Consider the following 12,988-nt stretch of genomic DNA (forward strand, 5'->3'; position numbering starts at 1 on the left):
GGAAATATATATCAAACCTCCAACATACTACTATACTGCTGAAGAGTATCCTTCTTGCTTACGCTTCAGCCTGCCCTGAGAATGCATGTGCATGCAACGATTCAAGATTTCAGACATGACAAAATTGGGAAGGGCAGTTATAATGTAAAGTGAATTCGGCTTTTAGACATGACAAAATGCCAGTCTGCTCTACTTCGGTCTGCAATGAAAACCTGAGAGAAAATCCCAAATAAATATTTTCATAGTTAGAAACTGGATTTGAGTGGAGATTCTAACTCTATTCATTTACCATTTTTATACATAGATCACTGGTTCCATTTTGCTCTGATGTAACTGGATGGTCAGCTGTTATTGTTCCATATGCATTCAAGATCCTTCTCAATGTGTTATTCTCTGTAAACACCCGTTGTTTATACTTTTTAACAGATATACTGTTAGAAGAATCAATCCCATGAAAGTACAAACAGGAAACTTGAGGAAGTGTTTTTTCCTCCCACTTTGGGATAATTTTAAAGCGAAGAAGAAAGCAGAATGATGATGCTCCTCTCATAGCTCAGCACATTTTAGGTGAATTCTGGGATTCCTTTTTTAATGCTTTGCTATTTGGGTGATGTAATAATCATAGCCAATCTACACAAAGAAATCAGGACTGATAAAACAGGATTATTCAAATTCAGGGAAAATCATCTAAATAAGGCTGGATCATAAGAGCAGACGAAAGGCATTTTGCCTTGAATATTCAAAGAATACATTAATGAGCCCTAAGATCTCTCTTTCTGTGATTACGTTATTTGACAATTACGGGACTATAATTTCCTAGAAGAGCCAGTTCTGTAATTTTCATCAGGACAGTCCCACAAAGTCGGCCTACTGCTCTACTGCATCTGACTTATTCCTTCATTTCTTAGAGCGATCGGTCTTTCGTGATTCTCCTCTATTATGACAGAATAGAAAGATGAACATGAGAATATTTATTTCCATGTTCCAGGGTGCCTGCACAAACACCTGTCACTGTCTACATTTTTGTCTTCTCTTCTTCCTTAATATATTTCCATAGCTCATCCACCTTGTCATGATTACAAATCACTTTGTTTACTCAATTAGACACACGTCACTTTGAAAAGCCACTACTTGTCAAACTGCTCTTGGATAAAATCTGAAATCACAATCAGTTCTCTGTGAATTAGGTTAGCTTGCGTTTTAAAATAATATCTATTTTATAATTTATAACCATTTTTTTGGAGGACGGAATTTGGCGTGGCCCAGTTTTTACATCTGACCTGATATCTTAATAAAAATTAAGGGCTTCCCTGGTGGCGCAGTGGTTGAGAGTCTGCCTGCCAATGCAGGGGACACGGGTTCGAGCCCTGGTCTGGGAAGATCCCACATGCCGCAGAGCAACTAGGCCCATGAGCCACAACTACCGAGCCTGCGCGTCTGGAGCCTGTGCTCCGCAACAAGAGAGGCCGTGACAGTGAGAGGCCCGCGCACCGCGATGAAGAGTGGACCCCGCTCGCCGCAACTAGAGAAAGCCCTCGCACAGAAACGAAGACCCAACACAGCCAAAAAAAAAAAAAATTAACTATACATTATTCTCTGGCAGACTGTACCTATTTTTACTATATATATCCACACGTAGAATATCTATGCGTTTCTTAATCCTCCCGAATATGACACTGAGTGTTGAGTATCAGGTACGGGCTTTCCTCAAGTTCTTTGCTTGTACTCTTCTTACTGGTTCATAATCTCTTGGGTGAAATCCTGTGGCGAACTGGTTATGAACTTTACCCCATGTTCTCATAATAACTAAAATGCATGTGGAGAGGTTTTTCCTCCCATTTTGTTGGTTAAGAACTGGAGGAATATAGCAATATGTCAAACCATGTGAAATATAATTGTAGAGAATTTAATTGAGAGCCGCTACTAGCATGGCAGCCACATGATTTTGCATTTTGAAAGACGTGGTTAAACCTCGTGACTGATGTAGCAGGCTTCAGACACTGCTGATGACCAGAGAGGGCATAGAGAGCATCCTCTGGGGTTGGGACGCCCCACGTCTCCAAAGCATGTGCTGCATGTGGCACTAGTTTTCGGCTCTGCTCCCAACCTTCTGAGGTGCAAAGTGAACTAAAACCTGATGTCCAGGACACAGCCGGAAAGGAAGGAGAGCTTAGCACCGGTATAAACTAGGAAAGGTGCAAACGGTCTTTCTGTTTTGTCTTTTTCTTACTACTGATTCGCTCAGTACGATTCTCTTCTGGAGGTGAGGCCCAGCATTTTCAAGCACTGGCCTGGAAACTGTTCTAGATTTAGCACGTTTGGAAAGTTTAAAATGTATCCTCTCCAACTCCGACACACTTTTTTTTTTTTTTTTTTTTTACAAAAAGAATCAATATCAAAGCAACATTAGTCTGAAAAAGCGGCCATTAATCATAGTTAAATATTTAGTTGTATTGCATGCTCAATTCGGCATTCTGAACCTCAGAAACCTCCGCTAAGAGAAAAGCTAGATTATTTCGACAAGACTGAATTCTTCTCTGGCTATTCGTAAGAGAAGGGCAGAGAGTTACTAGCATGGTATATGGTTCAGGATAGGAGGTGACAGCAAGTTACCTCAGGATTCTGTCTTTCTACCTATACGTTATCTGAGATGTAGCCAGCATGTGGGTAAAATGTTAGAAACAGAGCGAAGACAACAGAACTTGTTTAATGTAAATAATATTCTTTGTGAGATGAAGCGGGTCACATTTTGCAAATAATTTATCTCTTTTGGTTTGTGAGATCTGACATGTTTTTTCAGAGCATATTTACTTATAAGGTCTACAACACATAATACTCTTGATTCTTGCTTTTTTTTCTAGATTACTTGCAAAGTCAAATGACAGTATATGTAACCCAATTTGAGTGGGAGAAGTTTTTTCCCTCAAATACAGTCTAAGAAGAACTGAAAAATAATCTAATTACTTAAGGATTAAGATCTACTAGAAACATTTTGGTAAAGTCACTTGGCATTTTATTTTTTCTTTACTTAAAAAAAATCTCCCTCCCTTCATTTTTCGTAAACCTCCCTAAAGCACTTTGGATCAACTCACTGACTTCCTGGGAAAACTATGTTGGTGGCGAGCATATGAACATTGTGACGTGTATTATGTAGTTCCCACTTTAGGCTTTTATAGTCTTTGAAAATACACTTTTTTCCCCCTACTAATTCTGATCCTACAGCATGCATGGGATAAAATATTGCTGCAGTTTAATCAATTTGAAGGTGAGTAATATTATCTGTGAACAAGATCTTACCATTCTGAACGTCCAATACGTGATGTTTATTTAATGTCCAACCGCCCATGTTGGAAGCATCTAATTCGTAGCCTTGCAATATGGCGGTCCTTTTCTCCCACAAAGTCAGGTCCAGACACGACTCATATTCGTATCCAACCGACACTAGAATCAAAACAAGTCACAGTTCATCTTCCCAAACACAGGCAGAAATGGAATTTATTTCATTATTTTGATAAAACTGCTTTTTTCACTGATGTGCTCTGAGACTGTATTTCCACTTATTTGTGAGCAGAGTCTATTTTTATATGAGAAGATTTGATCACATAAAAGGTGTTTTTCTAAAAAGTGATCTCCAAATATTATTTCTGTACTGACTTAATAGAAAACTAGTATTTTTTCCCACTTATCACAAGGGGTTCACAGCACAAAATGAAGTTCAGATCAGGCAACTGGGCGAATCATTAGATCCGATAAATCAGCCCTGAATGCTGATCAGATGATAACAACTAAAAATAATGTTTGCTGTCTGAATAATTAGTGATATTTAGTTTCCAAGAGTATTAAGTTATGGAAAATATTTATAAGTAAGGTTCAATATAGCAAAAAGATAGCCAGGTTATGACACCATATTCATATGTTATCAGGAACGAGCAATAAAACTAGCAGTAAATTAACACGAACAAATTACAAATGGAATACTTCAGAGTTCACAATGAAACGTGGGTTTTAAAATTGAGAACAAAGTGAAGGGAGAAGTGGCAATTATCTGACTGATTTGAACTAATTCCAGTCCAAATTATATATCAATTTCAGAATAAAATGTCTACCATATTTTCAGGTAACAGCTAATAGAACAAAACACATGTTTTCCTTTAGTTTTTGATGTTCTGAGCCTGAGCCTGGAGCTACACTATGCATACCACAACAGGTCAAACTTTGATTGCATTGTCCAGTCATGCAGTGAAACAACTAGCTTGATGTTTTAAGAATATCATTCCACTGAGTTGACTATTTCTTCCAGTCAGAAGAGCTGGAATAATTTTTGGACACAAATGTTGTCTGATGTCATGTTAAAATATCATTATGAAAAAAAAATATCATTATGAGTTGAAACTACACTAGCTGTTAGATACTGAAAATATTTTTAAAAAAAGGATAAGGAAAGGGCTTCCCTGGTGGCGCAGTGGTTGAGAGTCCGCCTGACGATGCAGGGGACACGGGTTCGTGCCCCGGTCCGGGAAGATCCCACATGCCGCGGAGCGGCTGGGCCCGTGAGCCACAGCCGCTGAGCCTGCGCGTCCGGAGCCTGTGCTCCGCAACGGGAGAGGCCACAGCAGTGAGAGGCCCGCATACCGGAAAAAAAAAAAAAAAAAGGATAAGGAAAGCTAACGAAATAAAATTATAAGGGAAAAAAAGAAACGAAAAAAGGAAGGGACACAATAAGGAAAAAAACATGAAAAGAAGGACATGGCAGCCTGAAATCTCATTGAGAACATTCTTCTAAGATATAATTTCAGCCAGAAAAATGGATGCTTTCTCCTTTTCATCATATGGAGTACATTCCTCTTCCCCATGGTAGGGCTAAACAAACCAGCTTGTCACTTTCCTAGGCAGCCTTACTGTCTTCCTCTCTGCTTATCCATGGATTTTCACGTGTCGCAAAATGCATTTTATGTTAGTTCTGACTTCAAGACAATGTTTTCAGTTCAGAATATATATTTACATGGGACTTACCAACAGCTTCAGATAGACCATAGACCTTTTGATTATAAGCATCTGTTTTATCCCATATAAAAGTATAGGCCAAGTTCGGTGAGGCAGGAAACCACTTTTGAAAGAGTCTTCCTACTACAGCTACCATCAGATGAACCTTCATTAAATTAAACGGGATAACGGACTGGGTCATGGTGATCTTAAGCACTGACTTATATCCAGCAGCTCTGGAACTCAGGTAGGAAAGTTTCAAATCTGTTCCTGGAATTGTGGTTTCTTCATGGAGGACCTAGGGTTGGAGAAAGCAAACGGTGATCATGTACGGCTATTAGGTAAAATGCATTGAAAAGAACGGAGCCAAGCAACTAAAATAAGACCCTAAAGAGTCACTAATCATAAACACGCATTTGAGATGTTATCTTATTCAATAATTAAAAATAACTCCTCTGCCAGCCCAATTTTTCTTCTCCTAAAAGCTTCTTGTCATTTATTCTGAGTTAATCACAGCTCAGGTGCTACTCCTCATACAGGAAATACTGTGACTGCTCCAGCAGGCTGACATGCAATGACTCGTTAGTTTATGGTCACTGTGGATTCTCACTAACCCATCTTTCACGCCTATGGCCCTGAAGAATTAGAGCAGACATTTGTAAGACGGTTAGCTCAGCACAGCAATGTGGTCCAGGCCAAAGATCTGGACCACGCCAGCTGGCTCATTCAGGGATTAAACCTACTCCTAAAGGCAGGAATGATAGCAAAACAGACCAATTCATTTGGGTTAAATTGTAGCAAATTCCATATTCATGTTGGAAGGTAATAGCACATACTCATAATCAGTTAAACGCTGAGCTTCAACTCACCGCTGATTTTTGATATGATGGTACATGAACTAATAGTTTCAAGTTGCGTAAATTTCCCCCAGAGAACAACTAATGTGTTGTTGAATGCACGCAAAAGACACCCCATATATACTTTTTGAGTTGAAACGGGTGTAACAAGTTAGCATAATCACCTGCATAAGAATCATCTCCTTTACAAATTTAAAAAATCAAAGTCTTAACCCCACCGTGTACGCATCGCTGTGCCTTGGTCAACGAATGCCAACAAATTTATCCTGACATATGCAAAATGTATTATGCCAAAACATTATTAAAATGTTTTGAAAAATTTATGTTACATTGTGTATAAAATCTATCCAAACAATTCAGATTCTACTTACTAGTGATGCTATCAGTTTGTTTAATAATAATAGCTCGTCCTAGGCTTACGACATCTACCGTGAAGTGCAAGACTATCTATGTTTAAGAACCTACCCCAGGAACTCACCACTTTCTCTACTAAGAATTAAATAGCATTCTCAAAGCCTGCCTCATACTGCTCTATGAATATTCATTATTCAGACTTAAAGGACTACTTTTTCGCTTAGAAAAATCTTAGAATAGCGATTCAGTGTTCAGTAGTGTTTCTCCTCCTTCCAGTTCCTCTCACGTGAAACGGTTAGGAATGATGTATATCTGTCATACAAATTTTTTTTTAAATTTATTTATTTTTGGCTGTGTTGGGTCTTCGTTGCTGCACGCGGGCTTTCTCTAGTTGCGGCGAGCGGGGGCTGCTCTTCGTTGCAGTGCGCGGGCTTCTCATTGTGGTGGCTTCTCTTGTTGCGGAGCACGGGCTCTAGGCACACGGCTTCAGTAGTTGTGTCACGTGGGCTCAGTAGTTGTGGTTCATGGGCTCAGTAGTTGTGGTTCGTGGGCTCTAGAGCACAGGCTCAGTAGTTGTGGCTTGCGGGCTCTAGAGCGCAGGCTCAGTAGTTGCGGCGCACAGGCTTAGTTGCTCCGTGGCATGTGGGATCTTCCCGGACCAGGGCTCGAACCCGTGTCCCCTGCATTGGCAGGTGGACTCCCAACCACTGCGCCACCAGGGAAGCCCTGTCATACAAATTTTAATAACTTAAGTAGAACCCATGCTACTGAGGGTATAGCTGTCACTTTCAATACAAACAATCACACAGTTGGAAGTAGAACAAAAGAAGGGGCTAAACAAACTTCCATTCGGCCTGTGAGTCAGTGTTGGCAGGAAGCGGGATGTGATGCAATCTGGCAGATGAAGAAGGCATTGCTATGCTGTAATAGACACACCAGTTTATTACAGTTGGCATTTTCCTTACCAGCCATGCTGACTGAATTCAGACACAGACTGTCTTAAGCAAAATAGTTTATGAAGATACAGAAACTTTCTAGAGCTCTATTAGACTTAGGGACACCCTTACGTTTAAGATCGACAGTACTTTTGTAGGACTGTAGGGTACAGGGTGAATCATCTGAACAGAACTCGCTGTTCTATATCACTGGGGTGAAATACCAGTGGGTTAGTTTGAAAAATAGATTTTGTGACTCTTCAATGGCCCTGAAAATATAAGTGATTGAAACCTCAGGCATATAACTTATTTCCAAAATAATTTCACATAAATTTGATAGGTTTTCCATAGGTAAGGCAGTCTTTCATGAATATATATTTCTGTGGTCTTTGAGGAGTTACTTCTGTATTTCAAAATATCGTGTTATTCCTAATTTTAATAACTGATTACTGTCTTTGTCATCATTAGCCTATTTCCCTGGAACAAATATCTGCAATTTAGTTCATTAAAATGTGTTTCTCCTGGTAATTTAATTTGACCATATTTTTTGCATTAGTGGGAAAAGTAAATCCAGCCCGAGCGGAAAAACCAACCATTAAGCCGATTTTCGCCAGCTGCCTGATCTGTGAGCTCCATCCTTGACTTGGTTAAACACGCGGAAACCACGTCCTCCCAGCTCTACCTCCAAATCTGTCTAATCCATTCCCTCTTCTTCATTTCCACAACCAGTATGATTGGTGGGCCCTCTGCCTCGGGGTGCTGGGTCTGTATGGAAGTACAGTGAATACTATTCTGTTCACTGATCTGTCTCCTTCTATTATTTTATGCATTTTGTCACTTGAGTTAGCATTAGAGAAATGCTGAAAAATCTACATTGGCCCCCTGGTTCCATGTCATCTAAAGAATTCAAGGTATCCATTGTATGGTATTTCTGGGCCATTCATTATCTGGCCCCAGTCTTTCCCCATGAGTGTCCTCCACCTTTAAATTGCTCACCAGTTTTTATACAACAGCATTTGTTTTTACCACCATGCTATTGCTCACACATTTTCTTCTATCTGGAATATCCTTTCCCGCCTTTGAAGGCCAGCCTCTTCAGTGATGTTCTCCTCGGCTTCCTTAGGAACTGACCTCTCTTTTGAACTTCCATAGTTCTTCATTCAAATCTTTATCACATGTAGAATGGCTTACAATAATCATTAAGCAGTAAAATATTGAGAGTAATGACCATGTACAGTAGCACTTGGTACAGTGTCAGTTAGGAGGTCAGGTACAGGCACTAAAACCTTTTTCCAATGAATGAATACACGAGCAAAGACATTATTAGCTGTCGAGCTTAAGCTGTTTTCCCATTTGGCTACAATTAATACAAGATACAGATATAGCTTGAGGAAAAAGTACTTTTAATAGATCTTTAAGGAATAACTAGATATCTTACTATAGAAATACCTATCCTTGTACATACACACACCACATTCTATATGTCATTCTATAGAATTATTTAGGATAGCACTGGAATTCTGTAATCCTGTAAAAACATTCTTTGGAAACCCCATGATCTGAAAATGGTTTATATAAAAGCAATGCCTGCTAGAATATCCTACCTGTGTCTCGGGAATAATGGGACTGTCTTCAGGAGAAGATCTAAAAAAGGTGGATAAAGGTGACGACACAATGATAGGATTCGGCCTCACGAAGCCACTTAGATCACAGCTGGGAATGTCATTCTCCTCTTTCTTCATGACTAGGGTATCCATCACATAAAAGACATTCCATGGAATCCACACAGTATGATACTGAGTGAGGAACGGGGATCGTTCAAATACCAAAGTTAGAGAAGCCCCGCCATTCGCCACCAAGTCAAACCTAAGAAAAAACAAGACATGCTTAATGAATTATCTGGATCTCATGCAACTCCAGTCACTCACCTCCCCAGATCAATATGCTTTATAAAGAAAAACTTCTTCTCCCAACGTTTATATGAAATAGTTTCAAATCTAAAGGAATATTAAAAGAATTATACAATGACCATCCATACGCCCTTAACTTAGATTTACTAATTTATTAACATTTTTCCAAATTTGCTTTATCTATCTACCTATCTACTCCTTTTCCAGAACCATCTGAGCGTAAGTTGTAGATATTACAAAATCTCACTTTCAAATATTTTAACATGAATCTTCTAAGACGAAGAACATTCTCCTATAAAACCACAACACTATTATTATGCCTTAGGAAATGAAATCAACTTTTAAAGACCTATCTGAGTATATAACTTTAAATTTCTGCCACCATGTATACTGTCACAGATTTCTGGAGTCTAAAAGTTGTTGCATTTCCATATTAGAAGGGACAATAAAACATAATGGGTGACACAAGCATGCCTAGTTTTTATTATTATTTTTTTTTGCGGTACCCGGCCCTCTCACTGCTGTGGCCCCTCCCGCTGTGGAGCACAGGCTCCAGATGCACAGGCTCAGCGGCCATGGCTCACGGGTCCAGCCGCTCTGCGGCATGTGGGATCTTCCCAGACCGGGGCACAAACCCGTGTCCTCTGCATCGGGAGGCGGACTCTCAACCACTGCGCCACCAGGGAAGCCCAAGCATGCCTAGTTTTTATACTTAAAATACTTCAAACAGAGACAGGGTGCTGGGATTAACTTACATTCCATCCTGGCGGGTAATAGTATATCCATATTCTGGGTAATGGAAAAATGAGACATTCACTCCAATAAGTGGCGTTCCGTCAGCAGTTAGTACTTGGCCTCTGATGACGGATGCAAGGCTGTGGGAAAAGTAGAAGAACTAGATGAACATCTGTCTTTTCAGGCCAACATTATCACGATGTAGAGAATTCAATCTAAGGATAAAATAACACTACTGCATGCACTTGTATTCACAGAAGCCAGACCTGAAATACTCCCAAGACAATGTTCCTTCTAATTCATTGTGATCCACATTCTCGAAATGTCTGGTGTTTACCAGGGGTTTTAATTCATTGCAATCTGGATTTTGGAGAGTTATCAAGACCAATAATTTAGAGATGAAGTTTTAAAATTATAAGCTGCAGTTTTTTCATGTCATATACCTGGTGCTTGCATGAAGGAAAGTATACTTTGCAATTAATTCCAAGGCAATTGGGAAATCTACAGGGACCAAAAAGTACAAGATTCAAGCAGGCAATAAGGAACATTTGTGAAACAACTTTTAATCAACTGCTGGGTCTAACTGCATTAATGCTATTAAACTGCTGCAGAACCAGGAGTTCTGGTGTAAATCATCTTCTTTTGCTCAGTGAGACACAAGACACCTGCTTTCCCTTACTGGCTTATTTTCGGGTCATCACTGCTCTGCAAAGCACCAGTCCAACAGCTTATGCAATCTTACTGCCATGCCGTTAGCAGTTCCATTACATTATTTCATAATTTATATTATTTAGTGAGCTCAGCTTAAAAAAAAGTGCACTTCTGTTTTGCCTTTTGGAGTCTTTTCATTGCTTCTCTTGAAACATTTCCAACTGTGCTAACAAAAATCAACTAGTTAAATGAAGATTTATTGACTCCTTAATGGGATGTCCTGTTATGTTTCAGGTACTGAAATTGACAAAGTATGGGAACTATGTCAAAAATGCTTGCGATGCGAAGTTTGGTGAAGGATGTGCCAAACGAGGAGAAACTGCCTTTTAAAGAAAGCACTTTCCTCAAATTCACAGTCATCAGCATTTCATATAAAGGGCTTCTCACTGATGATAATATCACTACAAGTCTATGTAAGGAAAAGCTGCATTAACCTCTTATTGAAAGGACTGTCTCCGGGTATGACATGGGTGCTATCAGATCCTATGAGAAAACTGATTCGGTCATAGAAGGGTTTGGCAGCTTGCTGAGATGGTGATTGTAAGCTTTGGCTAATGATATCCTGGGGATCAGGTAATCCGCGACAGTAGGGCTGATTTTGGCAGGAACTCTGTAAACAGCAGTCAGGATCCATGCAGTCAATGAGTCCATCTGTAGACAGAAACGGAAACCAGTAAGAGAACTCCTCTTTTTCTGCCATGATGTAGAGCACGTTTTGTTTGTTGATTGGCTTTTTCCACATCAAACGATTCGCTCCCCCTATCTGATAGTCATTTCTAGGAGGCATACTTTTTGAAACCAAATGAAATACAATACCTGCAGTTGCTTTCATAGACAGTAAATGTTTGGATTGAAGATGGCTGAAAAAAAATCATATAATGTTGATTCTGAGTAAAAAATAAAACATGACTGTTTAGAACAATCCATCACATGCAGACCCCGTCTTATTGCTCTTCACAGATATTGAGTTTTTTACAAATCGGAGGTTTGTGGCAACCGTGTGGAGCAAGTCTATCGGTGCCATTTTCCCAACAGCATTTGCTCACTTCGTGTCTCTGTTACATTTTTGTATTTCTCGCGATACTCCACTTTTCCATTATTATTATATTTGTGATGGTCACCTGTGATCACTGAGCTCTGATGTTACTATTGTAACTGTTTTGACGTGCCATGAGCTGTGCCCATACACAACGGTGGACTTAATTGGTAAATACTGTGTGTTTTCAGACTGCTCCACTAACCGTCTGTTCCCCCATCTAAAATTTGGGCAAAGGTCAGAATATGAAAGTCCGTGAAATACATAGACAGAGTAACATACAATGAATGAGATTAGCCAACCACCTTTCAAGGAAACCATTTTCCCAAGGATGGTAAAGTGTTTTCCGTATAAAATTAAGGCATTGCTCATATTTTAAACAGGAACCTGAGCTCTTAATACACATCCTTTAAAATGCAGATGTTAATAAAAATGTGGCTAATGTAAATAGGCCATAATATTGGAAATGATAAGAAACCTATCACTAAAAATGGACCTACACTGTTGGTCACATAACAAGAGTAATGGGTAGAATCTTCCAGAGCATTCTCCAGACATATCAGAAGGAAACTACATTCAATGCCCCATGTAAGAATTTTGTTTGAAACATTTAAACCATCCCATTAGCAGATAAGAGTCAGGTTATGATGGTTGATGACATTATCCTTTAAGGTCATTTTTCAGTGACCAGATGATACATGAAGTTTGATCTGCTTGGCAATTTCATTTCTCAATGTAGATTAATAAAAACATTAGTTTCCGAAGACTTTAATTACCTTTGGGAGAACAGACAAAAAATCATTATAAAATCTTCACACCTAAGTTTTAGGTCTTGGTGTGACCCTATTATGGCAAACTCAGCTGAAAATATCTAGCTGACCTATATATTTTATTTACACAAGTGTTTTGAAATAACTTTTATTTTTAGAAAAACCACACTAGTCATTTTTTTCTTTAGCTTTAGGCTACTCTTATTAATAGAACATAAGCTTGCCCATTCATTATCTGACAGCAAACTGAGACAAAAGAAAACAGACTAAATTGAATTATATTGCCCAGTCTAGAATTAGGTCAACAACGCAGATAAGGTAAGAAACAGGAGATGAGGAGCCTGGCTCCCACCTGAAGAACGTTGTCAACACTTGTGGTTTCTCCTAACACTCATTCCCCCTTGTTTGTGCAACAGCTCTGAACTTCCATTTGGGTACCCAGTTCTCCCCAACTCTCAAGTCTACGTGCATATTTCCCTTTGTGCTTGGTTCAGAAATGTACATGTGACCTAACTTGTCAAGCCAGATTGAATTTCAGGAACTATCTAAAAAGCAATCCTGCCCCATCAGCTCCCATCCCCCCAGGCTTGGAGCTGTACGGCTGTGAGGCCAGGGTTGCTGCATCCTTCTTGCTGCCACTACAGCAGAACCTGTCTGGGAACGGAGTCATCCCAGAAGAGGCAAAGTCAAGAGCTGG

At 39.5% G+C, this 12,988-nt stretch overlaps 1 protein-coding gene across 2 annotated transcripts in view; it reads right to left on the minus strand.

The window, feature by feature from the left end:
- TENM3 (teneurin transmembrane protein 3) overlaps positions 1-12,988 on the minus strand; it is a 157,159-nt gene that overhangs the window by 53,184 nt on the left and 90,987 nt on the right. For both annotated transcript variants that reach the window (XM_082680576.1, XM_082680575.1), the window contains 5 exons: positions 10,920-11,136; positions 9,795-9,914; positions 8,734-8,995; positions 5,014-5,281; positions 3,298-3,441 (listed from right to left, as the gene is read on the minus strand). In XM_082680576.1, the coding sequence (XP_082536702.1) occupies positions 3,298-3,441; positions 5,014-5,281; positions 8,734-8,995; positions 9,795-9,914; positions 10,920-11,136 (1,011 nt within the window). The remainder of the gene's footprint in view (positions 1-3,297; positions 3,442-5,013; positions 5,282-8,733; positions 8,996-9,794; positions 9,915-10,919; positions 11,137-12,988) is intronic.

The sequence above is a fragment of the Grampus griseus genome (assembly GCF_964374135.1).
Source record: "Grampus griseus genome assembly, chromosome: 21".
Classification (NCBI taxonomy): domain Eukaryota; kingdom Metazoa; phylum Chordata; class Mammalia; order Artiodactyla; family Delphinidae; genus Grampus; species Grampus griseus.